This window comes from Glycine soja, chromosome 9, assembly GCF_004193775.1.
Source record: "Glycine soja cultivar W05 chromosome 9, ASM419377v2, whole genome shotgun sequence".
NCBI lineage: Eukaryota > Viridiplantae > Streptophyta > Magnoliopsida > Fabales > Fabaceae > Glycine > Glycine soja.
In genome coordinates this window covers 43684530-43704795 of record NC_041010.1, presented here as the reverse complement: position 1 = coordinate 43704795, position 20266 = coordinate 43684530, and the positions used below count along the sequence as shown (strand labels likewise).

General features: G+C 29.9%; 2 protein-coding genes across 2 annotated transcripts; one reads left to right on the top strand and one right to left on the bottom strand.

Moving 5' to 3' along the window:
• Positions 1-4073: 4073 nt before the first annotated feature.
• On the top strand, positions 4074-8973 carry LOC114425085 (cystathionine gamma-synthase 1, chloroplastic-like). Its single transcript, XM_028391841.1, has 11 exons — positions 4074-4663; positions 5043-5146; positions 5245-5318; positions 5412-5580; positions 6611-6670; positions 6778-6981; positions 7086-7172; positions 7258-7365; positions 8122-8217; positions 8353-8471; positions 8659-8973. Exons 1-11 carry the CDS (start codon positions 4198-4200, stop codon positions 8780-8782), a joined length of 1611 nt encoding a protein of 536 aa, XP_028247642.1. The 5' UTR covers positions 4074-4197; the 3' UTR covers positions 8783-8973.
• A 9042-nt stretch (positions 8974-18015) lies between these two features.
• Positions 18016-19539, bottom strand: LOC114425451 (transcription factor MYB90-like). Its single transcript, XM_028392382.1, has 3 exons — positions 19356-19539; positions 18951-19080; positions 18016-18607 (listed from the first exon to the last, which is right to left on the bottom strand). Exons 1-3 carry the CDS (start codon positions 19471-19473, stop codon positions 18148-18150), a joined length of 708 nt encoding a protein of 235 aa, XP_028248183.1. The 5' UTR covers positions 19474-19539; the 3' UTR covers positions 18016-18147.
• Positions 19540-20266: the final 727 nt, after the last annotated feature.

The window sequence follows — 20266 nt, the reverse complement described above, 5'->3', positions numbered from 1 at the left end:
TCTTTTTAATATTCCTATCTTCGTTCTTTTTTTCTTTTTTCTCATCAGCAGATAATGTAACTTTAATTTCTGTCTATTTCTTCCATTTTCTGGCCACTTTTCACCCTAACAAAAGCCGAAAAACTTTTTTTCATTGGTGATCAAATACATTCGTTATCTATCAAACCTTTAAGAGTTGCTCATGAATTAAAATAATTTGGTTTGAAAAGAAAAAAAGAAAACATTTGATCAACCTTTTTTTTCTTATTTTATCATTTAATTGGTAATGAAATCATTTTTCCAACTTTGTTTGATCTTTCTATAAAATCAAAACTTTGTTTCATCTTATTAATTGAAATGGTGTTATATGAACTTAATCAATAATGTTGAGTTCAATTTTTAAATATTTAATTGTATTAGAAAATTTAAAAGAAAATTGTATTACTCTTTTTTAAATGGAGGTTGGCAAGCAAAACATCATGCTAACGCTGAGAATCCCAAAGAGGTTGGCACCCAAAGCACATACCAGCAAATCTATAATTAGGCAAATCCAATCTATTCCTATGGATGACTAATAAAGGGGAGGGGGATAATCCCACCAAAAACTTGCACAAAATTGTTTTCCATGAAAGATATACACGATTTCATACCAGAAACTTGTAAGATTAAAACTCACTGGCTAGTGGAAGAGAATCTGTACATCATTAATTATCGCTCTCCATTGTTTATTGTCACTCCTTTAAGAGTAGGGTAAAATGTCACTATTGATTTTTGCATTTAAAATTTAATGTTGTCTTTTGACCAGAAAAAAGAAAATGGGTAGGGTAAATGTCATAATTGATTTTTGTAGATGGGTCCACTTATGTTTTATTGCTTTATGCTGAATCATGACTATGATAGCCACACACAAACACACACAAACATATATATATATATATATATTGGTCCCTTAACACTTAGGTGCAGCCACATACATTCACATATCCTCCTTTTTGTAGTTTGTCTTTCTGTTACCACTGTTGTGGTGCATGCTGTGTCCATACATTTGTCATGGTGGTCCTCGTCATCGATCATCATTAGTCATCATTTTCGGAGATGTTAAAAGTAGTCATCACAATTTCTTGACTCTGTTGCTTACTAATTAAATACCGGACGAATGTACTTTTATAATCACAATCTTTTTATTTTTATTTTTATACAGTATGTATTTATAATCACAATCTATGGCCGTGCATGTGCTACCAAGGTCCAACAAATATATTATTATTATTTATTAAAATTTGTCCACTTCTATTTTCTTCACAATCTATGCCAGTATAAATGTTATTGTTATGGTTAGATTTTAAACATTATTATGAAATACGGTAATATAAAAAGGAGAAATAAAGTAGTAAATCATCTTATATATACAAATGAATGATTTGAGACATAAAACTTAATTACTCTATTAAATTCACTTACATCAAAATTATAAAACATAAATAATGATTGAATAAATAAAATCATAAACAAGATAAAAATTACATGAAAAATAAAATTAAAAAAAATATCATGAACAATAAAAAAACCTGATATCAGAGTTATATATATATATATATTTATTGGAAACAAAACTCATTATAATTTAAATTTTTAATTATATTTTAAAGATAATTTATAACCACATGTATATTATATTAAGAAAAAATAAAAAATTTGTGGAAACAATTATCCCAAATTCTCTAAGAGTGCGTTTAAATAGAGAATTTTAACTGAGAAAAGTAATTTACTAGAGAATTTAAATTTCTTTAATCTAAACTTCATTATTTGAATGTTTTTTCTACGAAGAATTTACATTTTTGAAATTTTAAAACAGAATCTTAAACAACTAAAAATGTAAAATTTTAATTTTCTTCTAAAATATGATAAATTAAAATTTTCTTCTTGATAGAAGAATCTTCCAAAATGTTCATGTATTTCTTTTATAACATTCATCCTCTCTTTTCCTTGAAAAGTTCCGAAAATTTCATCCTCGAACTCGCGACTCTTCCCTCACAACGATCCTCTCCTTCAAAAAAAAAAATCATCTGAGCTCGCGGAACGTCGATCGGGTACAGACGTAAGGGACACATAGAACTGCATCCGTCAGTCATGGGAGCAACCGTCATTGTCTATCACGAGATACGGAGGGTTTGGGCCATGCCTTGTGTCGTTGATTGAATACTAGGAGTTGGGTATGATGATGTACGTCGTCGTACCCCGGTTCGCCTGCGACTCCCTATACCGCATCAATATCACACCAATCATATATTCTTTTCTCTTTGCATTTATTTTCTTTCCTCCTTATATTTTTTTTTATTCAAACATAAAAATTTAAAAATAAAAAAATTTCAATTAAAATATTTAAATTTTTTTCAGAATTTTAAATTTCCACGTCCAATCAAACTCTAAATTACATGTGTCTTATTTAAGTATAACTAGGGTTAATTATAATTTATATGCATGGATTAAAGTAGTCAGTTTCTGAATAAGCAACTAAAGAACGTTAAAATTTGAAGAGAAAAAAAAAATAATGAAAACATACGTGAGTCACTGACCAAATGACGAATTCAAACTGAAAATTGTGTGTGAGGGAGAGGGAAGCAAACTCCTTTAGTATTAAGAATCATCATTCCTCAATAACTGAATCACTTTTACAACATGTTCCTGCAGTTAAACCTTTTAGAATCTACTTACACACCAGATAAGCAAGAACAATCTTCGTTTCTGTCTCCTCCCAATCTCTCTAACTAACTTACCAAAGTAGACTTTGCACAAGTTATCAAGAATAATATGTTTAATTGTAAGTTGTATTAGTGCCAAAAATAACTATTTCTCGTTGCATGGACCGACAGAACACAAAATATGGCGTATCGAAACTGAATTCGTTCAACTCAATTTTTTTTTTTATTCGTAGGGATTAAATAAGACGCCAGAAGGTAGGTTTTTCAGTACTCATATATTTTCAACTTGTGTTCAACCTAAATTTAAAATGATCCTAGAAAAGTGAAAGACACTAAAACTAACTACTGAACACATTTTTACCCCAATGCACAATTTTCACACCTTTCACGAATTAATTACTGTTTGCTTAATCGTCATTGAGTGAGATTGTTAGTATTTTCCACACTTTAATGTAAGATTCAGCAATATAAAAAATTGAAAATAAAAAAATACCACATATATAACGTCGTACATATACCAGTGCTTCTCCGTCAAAATCTAGCTTCGATATACGATATTTTTGCTTCTGCAGTGCATCAGTCCGTCACCATATATAATATACTAGGTCAAAAATCTAGCTTAGATATTTTAGGTATTTTTACTCAATAAAAAATTATGATTTAAAAAACCATATTATATACAAAGGGTCAATAAATGGCCGAAGAATTTAATTCAACAAATGGAATAAATTGAGTGAATTGTTATAAATCTTAATATTTATTTTCAATTCATACGAATAAAAAAAATTTATAAATCAACATTACTCTTAATAAAATATGGCACTAAGCCACTAATTTTTTCATTGATCATCATGAAAAAGACTACTATAAACACATAACGAAAATCAGTCCCTCTTATTAAAATTCAATATAAACAAATTTATTAGCTAATGACGTGTTTATGACTTTCGCATCCTGCCAGCAACAAAAGATGTATGTCGGTAAAGTTGCCAACACACGAGCCATCCGATTTTAAATCTACGTTCAATATCGACTCACTCTTGAGTTGTAATTCCGAACGGTGCGTCTCATACTCTCATTCAATGGGCGCAACACGTTGCAAAAATTTTCACGAACTCATAGTCCGTGCTAGCTAGAGTGAAATGAAATAGGAATAAATTCAGATGAAAATTTTGAATTGAATTAAATTAAAATAAAACCTACAAATGTTCATCTCACCGTTTTCTATTGCTAGTATTATTTATTTCACTCATTTTTAATTTTCTTTTTTTATGACAATACCAAATAAATAAATAAAAAAAAAGAAGAGGACAAAGGAGTGACGCGTCACGCGTAAATTGTAAACATTGTGGAAGTGTTGTTGTTGTTGTTTATATAAAGGGCTTAAAGGATTCCTTCGCAAATGGAAGAGTAGCGATAGACAGAGGAGAGAGAAAGAGAGGGAGTAAGTGGGTAAAGGAAAGAAAACTAAAGAAACAAACCTAACACAACACAAATCCTTGAAACGACGACGGAAATGGCCGTTTCGAGCTCGCACATGCGTTTCACCTTTGAGTGCCGCTCCGATCCCGATTTCTCGCCCCCCCCGCCGTCCTTCGACAACCTCCGCCGCCGCAACTTCCGCTCCTCCGCAGGATCCGGCGCGGCGTTTCACGGCATCTCCTCCCTCATCCTCCGCTTCCCTCCCAACTTCCAGCGCCAGCTAAGCACCAAGGCGCGCCGCAACTGCAGCAACATCGGCGTCGCGCAAATCGTCGCCGCTTCGTGGTCGAACAACAGCGACAACTCTCCGGCCGCCGGGGCTCCGGCGCCGCCCGCGGCCACCGCCACGGACGCCGCTACGGTGCCTCTCCCCGTCGTCGTCGCCGCCAACGAGGACGTCGTTGTCTCCGCCGCGGCAGACGAGAACGGGGCTGTACAGTTAAACAGTAGTTCTTATTCTTCATTTTTGAAATCCGATGCAAGCAAAACGATTCATGCCGGTACGTGAAATTATTGTCTTTTTTTGCGTCATTAATTGTTATTCAAGTTTTACTTTCCAAAATTCGATTACTTTTTAATTAAATTAGATGTGATTTCCTTGGATAATGATTCTTTAAATTGTACCTTTTCAATCTCTTTATGTTTTGTTTGATTTTTCATTAATCATTACATTTGGATGTGATTTGCTTAAGAAAGAGATTTTCTCTTGCTTTTTGTTTGTACTGTACAGAATTAAATACTTTTTCTTGTCTTACTCGGTATATTTATTAGTTTATATGAAGTTTGATTTAGGATTTAGATTAGGGTTTTTGGTTAATTTGTATGGATTTTAATGCAGTTAGTTTTAATTTGTATTGATTTTGAATTCGGGCAATGCAGCTGAAAGACTGGGTAGGGGTATTGAGACTGATGGAATTACCACCCCTGTGGTTAACACTTCTGCCTACTTTTTTAAGAAAACCGCTGATCTCATTGATTTCAAGGTACTGTTCTTTGGACTGTTATTAAAGCTTTTATTCGCCTAATGCGACAAAGGTAAATGCCAGTTATTGGTGTGGCTAAATTTCTCATCATTTGGCAGGAGAATCGTCAAGTGAGTTATGAATACGGGCGCTATGGAAACCCAACGACGGTGGTTCTGGAGGAGAAGATAAGGTTCGTGTGTTTTGATTTTGTTATTTTAATTATCTTGTAATGTGTTTTAGGTGTTGGGGTCATTTGATGAGGTTTGTTGTCATTATTTACCAGTGCATTGGAGGGGGCCGAATCAACTGTGATAATGGCGTCTGGGATGTGTGCTAGCGTAGTCCTGTTTATGGCACTGGTTCCAGCTGGTGGACATCTTGTGACCACTACGGATTGTTATAGGAAGACTAGAATATTCATTGAGACTTTTCTTCCAAAGATGGGGATCACGGTAAATGTTCTTCTAATATATTCATTTGGTGGTTTAATTGTATTTTGTATTTGTTGCATGGAAACTGCTTCATATGTTGTCACGTTTCTCTAGCTTAAGAGTTGTTTAACCTGTTTGGATTCAAAGAATGCTTATTTTCTTATGATTCAATGCAATTTGGCTACTTACCAAATCATATCATAAGATGAATCTTAAATGAGTTTGTATCTTGCGGTACATAAATGAATCCGTGTAATTTTATATCATCGATATGAGTCACACATTCATTGTGTGATTCATTTTTATTTTTATTATTATTTAAACTTTTCTTTCACCAATTATTGTGAAAAAATTGAATAGTCATACTAGTTTAAATAGTTAAATGAAAAGGAATTGAAGGAACACTTCTGAATTTATCCTATTTGATTATTCAACTACTTTTTATCTTTCACACAATTGTTCAATGCATGCACTCTATTTACCTATTTAATTGCTTTGTTTCTATTCTTCTTAAATAAACTTCACAAACTCATATATAACTAATATTTTTTGGTATGATATATTTGAAGTAGTTTTTCTTGTTGAAAGAATGCTTCTTCTTTTTCTGTTGTTCAAAATTCTTTGTGCATGCATAATTTTACTCAAATTATTAAAAGAAATCTCATGGTGAATAATATTACTGAGAATATGGTTTTTGGTCAAGTCTAATAGCAGGCGATGTGTGATCCATAGAGCCAACCTCACCTACTGGAATGAAGTTATTGATGTTGTTGTAGTCTTTCCTAGAATATAATGATTACTATTAGAGGCACCTAATATAAATGTCTCACTGAAAATTTGCTTGGTTTTCAACTGAAAAATTGAAATGGATATCTTAAATGCGAATCTACTTGTCAGTTGATAGAATAAGGACATAAGGTGGACTTTTGACATTTTCAATGTGTTTATTTCTGGTAGGTTTTTACTGTTGTCTTGGGCCCTTGCAATTATAAATTTATAATTGTTATAGATTTGTCATATATATGTAACATACTTTCCCTTTGATGAACAGACCACTGTAATTGATCCAGCAGATGTTGGAGCCTTGGAATCTGCATTGGAGCAGCACAATGTTAGTGTTGGAGAGAGTAGTTGGTTTTCTTTTATGGAATTCTCTGATTGATTTATTTGTAGTTAATAGATGGTCTAGAGTTAATATGGTATTATACAATCGTGCAGGTGTCTCTATTCTTCACTGAGTCTCCTACCAATCCATTCCTGAGATGTGTTGATATTAAGCTGGTTTCAGAGCTTTGCCACAAGAAGGGGACTTTGCTCTGTATTGATGGTACATTTGCAACTCCATTGAACCAGAAGGCCCTTGCCCTTGGCGCTGATCTGATTCTGCACTCCTTAACAAAATACATGGGTGGACATCATGATGTAAGTCAGCCTGTTCTTTAAAATTTAGTTTGATGGAAACAACACAAATTTTACTATTTCAGTAGTTCATAGTTAAGCATCAAGGAATGTTTTTCCTCTTTCAGGTCCTTGGTGGTTGCATAAGTGGTTCAATTAAGGTGGTTTCGCAAATTCGGACTTTGCACCATGTTTTGGGTGGTACACTTAACCCGGTAAGTGATTTCTATAGGGCCGAGCCTCCATGGAAGGATATCTTAATTTGTTATTGTGGCTAACATGGTGCCAATTTCTTTGCAGAATGCTGCATACCTATTCATCAGAGGCATGAAAACGCTGCATCTCCGTGTACAGCAGCAGAATTCAACAGGAATGAGGATGGCCAAACTTTTAGAGGCACATCCCAAGGTATCATGGCATTGATATGCACACTGTCTTTCCTCCTCTCCATGCTATTTAATATAATTTATTATTTGGTTAATTGAAATATTTAAAGCTGTTGAATGAGCATGTGTGTATAAGTATGTTTCAATTGCATTCAATTATATAAAATGAATGGTTAACATATGACTTGTGTATAATGATGGTTGAATTGTGTTCTATGTAAAATGAAGTATATGTTTAATATGCCATTTCCTCTTGTTCATCAACAACATATTTATGTTGAAAAATCGTGTATTACCCCCCATATGTACACTAAATGTATGTGGTTATAGGATGATGGACAATGTGTACTAAGCTGTGCCAAGAGTGCAGGTGCTGGTTTCTTTTGAATTTTTTATGTTGTGAGTTGTGATGCACTTAAATGTGCATCCCTTGATCTGCTATTATCTTGTATGTTAATGATAGTAAGTAATTAAGTATTATTACTTTTTTGATAGTAGCTTTTAGGATGGATGCTAAGTATGTCTGTGGCATAATTTCTCTTGAAACAAAACTGTATTCTTCTCTAGGTTCTTCCTTTTTTTCTTTCTTTTCTTTTTCCTCTTTTTGAATTATCAAATCAGTTGTTTGTATCTTTTCTTTTTCTGTTTGGACACCATTATTATCTAATGCATATTTTTATACCATTTTATCATTTTACAGATTCAATATGTAAATATTTTCATGATTGAGTCCTGTATCTGATGTGACTTGGCTTTAATTACATACTACTATTGGCAGGTGAAGCGGGTCTACTATCCAGGCTTGCCGAGTCACCCTGAACATGAGCTTGCCAAGAGGCAGATGACTGGTTTCGGTGGTGTTGTCAGTTTTGAGGTGGGAATTTGACAAGTTGCTATTCAAACATGTGGTTTCCTAATAACACTATTTTTTTTTTCTTTTATCAAGAATGGTGTATTGGATAACATCATGTGCCATATTTTTTTTATAGTTAAATTGCCAATATTGCAGATTGATGGAGATCTACATACCACAATAAAATTTATTGATTCATTGAAAATCCCATATATTGCGGCCTCGTTTGGTGGCTGTGAGAGCATTGTGGATCAACCTGCTATTTTGTCTTACTGGTACTCATTTGGATTCCATGTTCAATTTGTCATGTTGATGATTTTGACACTACACAGGGAATGGTCCTCTACTTGAATGTGACCCTGTGGTGAAAGCATCTTTAGCTGGTCCTTTTGGTTTGTTATAGTGTCAAAGTTTACCTTGTTTTTGTTAATTTAATTTAATTTTCAACATATTGTGCAACAGGGATCTTCCTCAGTCAGAAAGGGCCAAGTACAAGATTTATGACAACCTGGTTCGCTTCAGCTTTGGAGTTGAAGATTTTGAGGATTTGAAGGCTGATGTCCTGCAAGCTCTGGAAGCTATATAGACAGTTTTCCTGATTCACCCAAGTTTTTTTCTTTTATAATTGTGCTATTTGTTTGTTATCACATCTGGCGATTCAATTGAATTTTGATCGTCTAATGTTCTGTTGGAATTGTGTTAAGATGAATGGTCTCTAATTTGGATGTTATGAAACTTGTGATGAATTGTTGAAATTGAAACCTCTATTTGATGATATTCTTACCCGTTTTTCCTACAAATATCAAAGCAGGATATCTGAGAATTGGAAAATGATAAATGGTATGAAAGCAGTTTCGTGTGAAATTTGCACGAATGTATACACAGTATCGTTCATTCACTTTCTCTCATCAATTTTTTTGCCATGATGCAATATAATAAGAGGGTGTTCTCCTTCCCTCAAATGCTTTAACACCTAAAAATGGTTAAGTATTGTTCCGAAGTGTAGCTATATTTAATTATTGATATCGATTGAATATGTTTTTAATATTTTATAATATATTAAGTAAAAATAAAAAAATTATAAATTGATTGTGTAATTTGTTATTATCATTTAATTGTTTGTTATGCAATTAAAGATAAAAATTATTGATTTTCTGGATTACTTTGGCTTGATGCGAAGCAAAGGATTGACATCTTCATAAAATTATTGATTTTGATACTAATTATTTTACAAATTATATGAGATTTATATTGAAATAAATATGGCATTATGATTTTAGGACACTGAAATCACATAATAATTTCAAAAACTAAAATGATATTATGTTATAATTTTATGAACTATTTTAATAAGTGGCGCACTCATAAAAAATGACATACACATGTCTTATAAACATGCTGCATCACCACTTAATGTGTCACATCATCATTTTTATTAAAGGAAACAAAAATACTTAACAGACAAATTAAAATAAGTGACATATTACAGTTTTAAGAGTTTTTATATTTTAAATTTTGTTACTTAAAAGGACTAAAATGACATCAAGTAACGATTTCATAGATTAATTTAATCATTTACTCCGCATCCAATCATAAAAGACAATGAAAAATGTAATTTTGACCATCTCAAATATAGTTAAAATTGACAAATCTTTACACGTTAATGTTCTTAAAGACTTATAATTTGTTAATCCTATTCTAGAGTAGGTATTTACAGATCTCATTTTTTTAGGAATGCTTGCAACATGTTTTACTTTATGGGAGGGTAAGAAATTAAGTTTAAGGACCTAGAAGAAACAACTAAATTTTTTAGAGATTTATTTAAAAGTTTCCTATATGATAGTAGTGGTTTACTTTTTCAAAATGGTGGTTTAGTGAATGAAATGTCAGTTATTAGTGTGGCTAAATAAATTTTTCCATCAGTTGGTACGAGATTCGTCAAGTGAGTTCTTTGGAAACCCAACGACGGTGGTTTTAGAGGTGAAGATAAGGTTTGTGTGTTGAGTATATTAAGATCTTGTAATTTGTCAAGTGTTGTTATCATTTAACGAGGTTTATTGTAATTATGAATCAGTGCACTGAAGGGGGCCGAATCAATGTGATAATGGCATCTGGGAAGCATAGTCCTATTTAGCTGGTGGACATCTTGTTGTGACCACCACAAATTGTTAAATGAAGACTAGAATATTCAGAGACAGGATTTTCAAAGATGGGGATCACGATATATATCTTCTACTCCATAGTTATCAGAATCTTGCTATTAAAGATTTGAATCTTATGATTCAATGCAATTTGGCTACTTACCAAATCATATCATAAGATAAATCTTATGGTATTTGAACGAGTCTATGTAATTTTATATCATTCATGCGAATCACATAATTCAGAAAAAACTTGAAAAATCATATAAGTTTTAATTGTTAAATGGAAAGGAATTGAAGAAAGAAACACTTATATTTTATCCTATTTGATTATTTCACTTCTTTTTTTTTTTTTTATCTCACACACTTATTCATTACATATAGAGCGTCAAAATAGATCTTATCAAATAGACCACCTGATTAGCCCGTAAAATAGTTAGGGTCAAAGTTGTAAAAATATGACTTAAATAGAATCAAGTTTTTTTAGCCCAACTCTTTTAGCCCATTGGCCCAACTGGACTCGGGCCAAGTTGGCCCATGTGTGTGAGAGACTTCATGGTGGTTGGTTGTAGCGCGACGATGCTTGAAGGTGGCCATGGAGATTCCACAAACAGTCATGTTTTCCTAGTGGGTTTAGGGGGTTTCGTATGGGTAGGAAATTCTTGTTCAGTCCTACTTCAATGTTCATATTTCTTCTCGTCTTAGTGTCTTATAACAGACAATCTATGCATGCCTATAAATACTAGAGGAACAAAGATGATGATAAAATCTTTGCTAAAAATTCAACTCTGTTTCTCTTTATCAAAACTTTCATTGTAAACTTTGTGTGTAAATTTAAGACTTAAACATTATTTGTACATTTGTCTTTCTAAGATGAAGTAGCCAATGAGATTTATCCTTTAACCTTTTCTAAGTGAAAATAGTGAAATCCTAGAGAGGCTTTGATTGTACAAATATTTGAGTGTGAACTTGAAGAGGTTGGTTGTGAAACAATACTTGAGTGATTGTTTGGAAAAGTAAGTTAAAAAAAACTTGTGCTGAGCCTAAAGATAAAGATTAAAGAGACTTGAATGAAACAATACTTGTAACAATCTTGTGAAGTAAAACTCTTGACTAGATACTAAAAATTAAATGTGTAGTATTAGATTAAAAATGATGTAGTATAAAATTTCAGGCGGATCCAATTATAAGCAAGACTTAAAGTAACTTTTTTCAAAAAAAAATTTAAATATGTTGGACTTTTTTTTATTAAAATATGTATCATTTTTATCAACATAAGGGTTTTTTTTTTTACTTTATAAATACTATTAATAAATATTCTTTTGTTGATAGACACGCTTTAGTTGTTTTATCTTTGATTTGAGTTGATTCTTTAAAATCTAGTATTTTTATCGCATATCTTGTTATTATTATTATTATTTTTAAGAATAACCTCTGCTATTTTATATATGGCTTAAAGGGCTTTGAACAACTTCTAAAAACTTAACAAGTTTCAAGTCTATACCGATTTTTAAAAGGAAAGGTTTAAGTTTCAAGTCTGGTTCATTAAGTGCCCTTCTATTTACCAAAATGGTTCGTTGTGTGCCCTTCTATTTACCAATAGAATTTTTCTTCTCACGTTCCCAATTAACATTTTCATTTTTTTCATTTTCTTTCCAAAATTTATAATGAAATTATGTGGTCAAATTATTAATAAAAAAATAATTCTAAAATTACATGTATATCTTCGTTTGCCACATAGGCAATGGGACTAACGAAGTCAATAAGTTGGATAGATACCAATACATTTTGAATTTACGGGGGACTAAGTTAGTACAACACAAAATTAGGAGAACAAAAGCTAATTTAAATTTTTCTTAGAGGGATAAAAACATTTTATATTTTTAAATTACTCTATAAAATTTAAGTTTATAAGATACAGGTGATACTTTTCTAATGCAATTTGTTTTTTAATTTTATCTTACAAAATTTATGAAAAAATTGGAAGACAAAATCGACCAAAAGTCCCATTCTAATTTCAAAACACAAAATGACAATTTCCTTCTGTCATAAAAGATGCAACAGGTGGTGTCGAACGGGGGTGGGGTGAAAAATAGAATCAAACAAAATGGCAAAGACAAAGAAACACTATCCTCTCGCTGTGTCACCAAACTACATTTATGATGAATTTGAGTATTTGAAATCTTTATGATTGAAGCTATAGAAAATATTAGGGGTGTATGGTTTATGTTTTCATATTTACTGGAAATAGAAAATAGTGTTGAAAATGCGTTTAGTTGGATTTTTAAAAACATTTTTAGTAAAAATATTTTTTCAAACGAATAAAAAACTGAAAACTATAAAATCTCGTTTTCAATTGAAATCAGGAACCTCATTTTGGTTAAAATGAATACACGATGACAAGAAATACAATTTTAAGCAAATCTAAAAATACATTTCTTTTTAAAAAACGTATTTTCAGTATTTTTATTTCTTAAAAACAGAAAATAAGAAGTCAAACCAAACATATTTTCAGAATTCTAAATCTGTTTAAAATGAAAATAGTTTTTAGAAAATGAAAATAGGAAATGAAAATGCAAACCAAACACACCCTTATAACTTTTTCAGAGTATTACCTAAAAAAACAAAACTAAAATTATTTTTTAAAAATAAAAATATTCATTATATTAAAATTTAAAATTTATTTTAATACCTAGTTTTTGTATAATTAAAATATTTCGTAATAATATTTAATATTTATTGACATACTATTTATCTTACTCATGGGATGAATAAATCAATCAAACTTCTACCATTGCCATCCATACTTTATACTCATTCTTTCCCTTCAAATTGATATAACACACTCACCATTAGTCACCACCAATTAAATCAAATTTATAATTATTTTATGAGTAGCATAAGGGCATGGTTGATTTTTTTTTATATATATTTTAAGCAATTTTTTATAATACACTTCTAAAAATTTGTTAAACAACTCTTACAAATTAATTTGCATTTCTAATCATCATTTTTTCAACTTATAATTTAAAACTCTTTTGTGCCTACTTTTTTCCCCCTATATATATAGTCTAATTTGTTCTCTTCAACTATGACTCTATGAGTCATTTAGTAAACCTACTTGTCCATGCTCTAATTAGGGCGTTTAAATCTTGTGCATATCTTAGAACATTTCATTACACACCTTTATGTATATTGTGGAGTTTGTAAGTCATGAATGAAATGAATCAATTAAGTTGGTTGATTTCAAAAAATAAAATAAAATTATGAGCCATACAACTTTCTCCTTTACAACCTCACCCTTTTCCCTAACTCTCTTTTAGCCATGAAGAGCGAATCCCACAAATGATCATTTTTTAGGGTTATTATCTTTTTGGTATCTAATTTTTTTAGAATTTTTATTTTGAGTCATTAATTTTTTTTTTATTTATCAATGTTCCTTAAGTCTTTTTAATTTATCTATACCTTTAATTTCTTAATTTTTTTAAATTTTACAATGACTAAAAGTAAGGATATAAAAAAAGTTAAAAGATGTTGACAAGTTAAAAAAATTCAGGAACTAAAATAAAAAATTAAGAATTTTTTTACGAGAAAATGATTAGTTTTTATATTATTTTTCTAACTATTTACTTGTAAAATCATTTATTAAAACTAAATGTAATAGTTTTAATATTTTATTTTCAATAAATAATATAGCCAAATATATTTTATCTATTTCATAATATTATTAATCTAAGAAATTAAAGAATTTTAATGTGTGATGAGCTTTATCAAATTAATTATGAACATATTAAATATCAAATGTTCTTTTTGGAGAACAATAATGTTAAAATATGAAGATACATTTATAGTTTTGAACAGCTGTTATATAAGATTATAAGTTTTGGTTGTTATATTACTTATGTGGTTGGTCAAATAAAATTAAACCATATAATACATATTCCATAGTAGTTTATTTTATATATATTATTCCTTAGGATACTAATTTTAATTTAGTAATTTTTAAATACGTACTAATTTTAATGACCTTTTAATTGTTTTTAACAAACAAATATAATTATAGAAGATTTCTTTCGGGAATTTTACATGGTCTCGTTTTTTCTATTTTAGGATTAGCACTATATTTGCTATAATTGGATTTCTTTTTTTGCTGAAATTTCTATAATTGGATTAAACTTGTACATTTTTAATATTTCAGCTTTTGATATTTTTTTTTTAAATTCTTTTTAAGTTTACAATGACGGACACAAGGTTTGAATTAGGATTTAGTACAAGCCACCTAAATTCTTCCCCACGCTCATAAAAAAATAACATTACATCTCAAAAAAAAAAAAATCTCCCCCACTGAACTGACATTAATGAGTTATTTCTCTTTAATTTAAGAAGTTATATGGAGCCTTAAAAAACTATATGAAATTTTGGTTAACAATAAACTGTTTTTCTTAAATTGAAAAAAAAAATGAAGTTAAAGGGTAGGTGATATATTATCCAGCTCTCATTATATTAAAGCAATATAAAAATCTGTTATAAAAAAGTAATATAAAAATCATTCATCATAAGTACATTTTGAAGATAGGAAAACATAAAGAAGGATGGTTAAAATTTTAAGTTTTTCCTAAAAAATAAATCTTTCACAAAAAACAAGCGTTTAGGGAAAAAAAATTAAAATTTTTTCTTGCACCAAGAAAAAAATAGTCAAAGAAATGACATGCATGTAAAGTGTCTAATTTTTTTAGTCTAAAGAAGCATTTAGGCTAAACTTCAACAATTAATACCTTAAGTATTAATTTTAAAATGTTTTAGAACACAAATTTTGAATCTTTCAAAAAGTTTTAGAAATCAACGGGATCTCTGATTAAACATAATGATGAGTTGTTGACTTGTTGTACAGATAAAATAAAAAAAGATAAAAATGAGTAATTAACAAAAATAACGTATTAGTCTCCTTGATTACCTTTATTTTATAATTATTTACATAGTTTTAATTATATTATACATATATGAAGTAAAATTTTAAATTTGTTCATCTAAAGTAAAAATTGTTTCAAAATCTGTTTTAAAATCTGAAAGACATTAGTTAATTTATTTTTAGTATATATATATATATATATATATTAAATTTATATTTTGTTTAGATTCCTTTATTGATTAAAATTTTCATATTTTAACAAATATTTATGAATATCTGCATATGTCTTTCAATATTCATAAAATTAAAAAAAATCTGCTTAACGGATACCCTATAAACATGAGTCAGATTTTCATTTGATGAGGTAAATATTGGACATATTTTCAGTTAACAAAAATGGGCGACGGATTTTTCTCGGTATTCATTTCACACCATTGCCATCATAATAAAAAAAATTCTTTTAAGATAACAAAAATGATGATTATTCTTTACTAACAACCAACAAGAGTGAAACAATTTATGTCTTTTAAGCAACTAATTCAATTCAAGGTTTAAATTTTAATTTGTGTTTGAGTATAAAATAAATCATATTAAAAAAATAATATTCAATTTATACGTACTCATAATTTCTTATGAATATTAGTTATCATTTTGGGTAGAAATTACTTTCTTTCAACAAAAAAAAAAAAGATTACTCTTTATGGTTTTTAAGAAGAGTATTTATGAACAAAATCGATCTAAAGATAAAACAACTCAAACTTAAACTTTAGGTTTATCTTGTAATTAATTTTTAAAATAAAAAAGATCACATATATTGACTAAAACATTCTATGTATTACTATTTTCTTTAAAAATAAAATACAATTCTCTCAATTTTTATTTTAGATCTCATTTTTTATTGGACCACCTTATTTATAAAAAGAATAATTATTTCTCAAAATTAATATATTTTATTCTTTTTTTTAGAAAAGGAATAAGTTAGCAAGTTAAAAATTAAAGTTAGTAAAGTATAATTATAAGTTTCTTAAAATACACTTAAGGTGTAACTTGCTAACTCTTACACCTTCTAATTAAAAAAAAGTGGATGCTTGCTAGCAAATGCTGTGAAATTTTCTAACATATACCTATTTGTTTTTATTTTTTATTTTTATAATCTGTAAAAAATCTAGAAGGAATAAGTTAATAATCTATAAGTTTCTAATTATATATATATATATATATATATATATATATATTAAAAAAATACCCCATTCTAACTTGCTAACTTCTTTTCTGTTAAAAAAAAAACTTGTTTACTTCTTCTAAAATACAAGTAGGTGTAAAATTAACAAGAGATTTGCTAACTTTTTGTTACTTCAATTAGGTTTCGTAATTTTCAAATTAAAACATCATTACTTCAATTGGATGAAAAGGATAAGATTGATTCAGTTTTGCAAATTATAAAACTCCATTGAATCCTAAGTTAACAGTTAACAGTGAGTTGAAGTGGAATAAAATAATTAAATAATCAGTGGGATAAAAAAGTAATTAAGCCATTAAGAAATAATCAAACCATACTATAACTGATGAAATGAGAAATAATTTGAATCACCCATTTTTTTTTATATTTCAGCCAAAAAAAATTCTTCTAATCCCAAATCCAACAAAGTCATAATTACACCATAAATAGGTCAGCTAATTATACATGGACTTTTCTTTTTTGATGCATTATATGATGCCCCACAATTACAAAGTCATATCGTTACCGACCGGTTAAATCGCTGCTCAAATCAATGATCTTTTCGTACTGACCAGTGTTGCGCAGCCCCAATCATATAACGAAAACGCTAGTTGCCTGTTTGTACGGAAAAATCGATGAAAACAACTGCACGAAAAGACGTGACTAATTTTTATCTATTTAATTATTTAGATTAAATCACACTTAAATTTCCGAAGTTTTATGAAATCATATAAATATCTCTATTTTTTTTACTCTTACACTAATTTCTTAGTTTTTGAAAAATACACACACATATCCTTTAGATTGTCTCATCGAGATAGATCTCATACTAATTTCTTAATTTTTGAAAAATATATACAAATATCCTTTAGACTATTTGTTCAGGTCTCGAGACCAACCAATAAAAGTATATAACAATAATACTTAACCACTTACACTTTGCATACTCAATACTTCTGGGATTGTGAATCTTGTAATTGAGATAGGTTGGAAGAAAAATTGACTCACACATCTACTTATGCATATACTCCGCAAGTTCAACGCTTGGTGAATTACAGACCATCCCTACTGATACAATTTTATGAAAGACCAACTCATATACTTTCACTTAAGATTATCTCACTAGATATATAGGTCGGTCAAGAAATAATAAAGCGATCATAATAAGACAATGGACCTATGATTTTGGATTTCATATCTTTGGTGTAATCATATCATATATATAAGGGTGATATCCTTTTATCACCTTAGATTCACACATACTTTAGAATTTCGTTGATAACTTTAGAATTTTTTATCGACTTTGGAGCCTTCAATACCTATCTGGATGTGAACATCCTTTATACATTTAATTGTTAGAAGAACATTATATCGGACTCCCCTAAATTAAGTATTAAAAAATAAGGAGTGTCCCTTTAATTTCACAAAAAATCAGGATGATAAGCTTAATTTACTCATTTATTTATTTTAAAATATTTTTTTAAAAAATTAGTGCCCATCTTGTCCAATTGCCATACCTATGTATAACCAGATAAGTATACCTTCACAAATAGAAAGTAATTAAAGAATATATTTACTGAGCAAACTCAAAGGCTAGGTAAGTTTGAACATCTTAGAACTTGATGTTAACTTGTAAGAACAAAGACACACAAAACACAATCAAACACACACAAATTAATCTCCTATAAGTCAAGAAGAAAATCACTCCAATTTTCACCTTCAGAAAGAAAGTCACAAGCAATTGGATTAAGCTCCTCATCCCAAAGGTCAAGCTCTCCATCTGCCCCACCAAAGAAGCACGTGTTATTAATAATGTTACCTTCATGATTGTCTTTCTTGTTTTCTAACAAAGTTTCCCACCAATTGCCAGACCCTGATGAAGCTGCACCTGCTGCTTCACTAACACCGACTTTGGAACTATTAAACAATTTCCCTTGCAACCGTGGGGCTGTTTTTGTTAAAGCTCGAGGTATAGGCTTTATCACTTGGTGCCGTTGCACTGTTGATTTGGCCTCATCAGCTTGCTTCTCTACGTTGTTGTCTTTCTTGTGAGAGTATACTTTACGGCGCATGTAGGTGTTCCAGTAATTTTTCACATCGTTTGAAGTTCTTCCCGGAAGTCTTCCCGCAATCAGGGACCATCTACGCCCATAAACAATTTTTGTTTAAATGCCCTTGAAAAGTTAATTACTTACTGTAATGATTAGAGTCATGCCTCATATGTAAGATGATTAGGTTGAAAATTAAACTCATTCTATATGTCGATATATAATAAGAATAAATAAAAAAATACTTGTTTCCTTGGTCTTTTTTTGACAGCTTTCCTTGGTCTTCTTTTAAGTCTCTAAATAACTCTTTTATAGCATATATAATATGAATTCAGATTTCAAATAAATATACGGCGTATTTCTTTATTTTTTCGTGCTGTCTTTTTGCAAGAGGTGCCACTGCACTTATTGTGATATAATTAATAGCATATACATGCCTGTTTCCCAAAAGCTTATGCATTCTGATCATCATGTCAACCTCATCTTCACTGAAATCTCCCCTCTTGATATTTGGTTTTAGATAGTTCAGCCATCTCAATCTACAGCTCTTGCGGCACCTGTTCAACCCTACGAACCAAACGCAAGATAAATAACAGTGTTTATTATTTATTACAACTTATTAGGATGCATGTCCTATTTATATAATTATATCATTAATGCAAGCCACAAACAATGAAGAAGCCTAATGGAGTAAATCAATAATTAATTACTATGATATGAGAAAAAATTATTTTATACGAACCTGACAAAATTAAATTTAAATCATATAATTAAATATGAACGATTAAAATTTAATTTTTTTATTTTCATATAAGATATTTTATATATATATATATATATACCAGCTCTTTGAGGAACAAGGTGCCATTTTCCTTCCCCATAAAGTTGCACGCAAGCTCTTAGAAGGTCGTCTTCGCATTTACTCCATGCGCCTTTTCTCACACTTGATGGTCCTTCCATGAGACCAGGTGCTTAATTGCACTCTAGGGCACGAGTATATATTATAATATAATATACATATCTGGGTTTAGTTTCAATGTTAACACTTTAAAGTAAGTAACATCAGCATATATATACTGAGAGTTACACGTATGCCATATCTAACAGTTCATGGACAAAACAGAAACACGTATCTTATTGCCCAAACCACCAATCTACGCCCTCCAGAGTGTTCTTTTTTTTTTTAAAAAAAAAAAAGAGTCATGGGTTTTGGATGCTCAAATAATGCAAATGCTAACACCTCTCTCTCACTCTTTATCGTATCATATCACTAATCATATTTATCATCCTTTAAGCGTTCAAGTATTTTTTTTTCCTGATAAAATCGTAACTACATATACATTATGTACAATATTGATGATCCACAACTGTTGGTAAACTTATTTCTGCAATTAATCGATGAATGTTAATGTAGATTAATTCTTTTTTTTTTTTTGGAATTGATCGATTTCTATTAGTATTACATTGATCAATTTTGTTTGACATTGTAACTACCTGTCGGACGCGGATTGGCTCAGATCAATAACGATCACCCCTCCTAATCCCCTTGTAATAGTAATAATATGGGAATGCTTTTGTGTTAGATCTGTTAAACCTTAAGTATAATCTAGTCTAATTAACCAATCTCTTAATTAAAATACTCTTTATGTTCCTTTATACTTGTCAGTTTTTTTATAATTATTACTATTTATTTATCATTTACAAATTAAATTCAACATTACATTAATTATTCTTTTATAAGCTATATCGACAA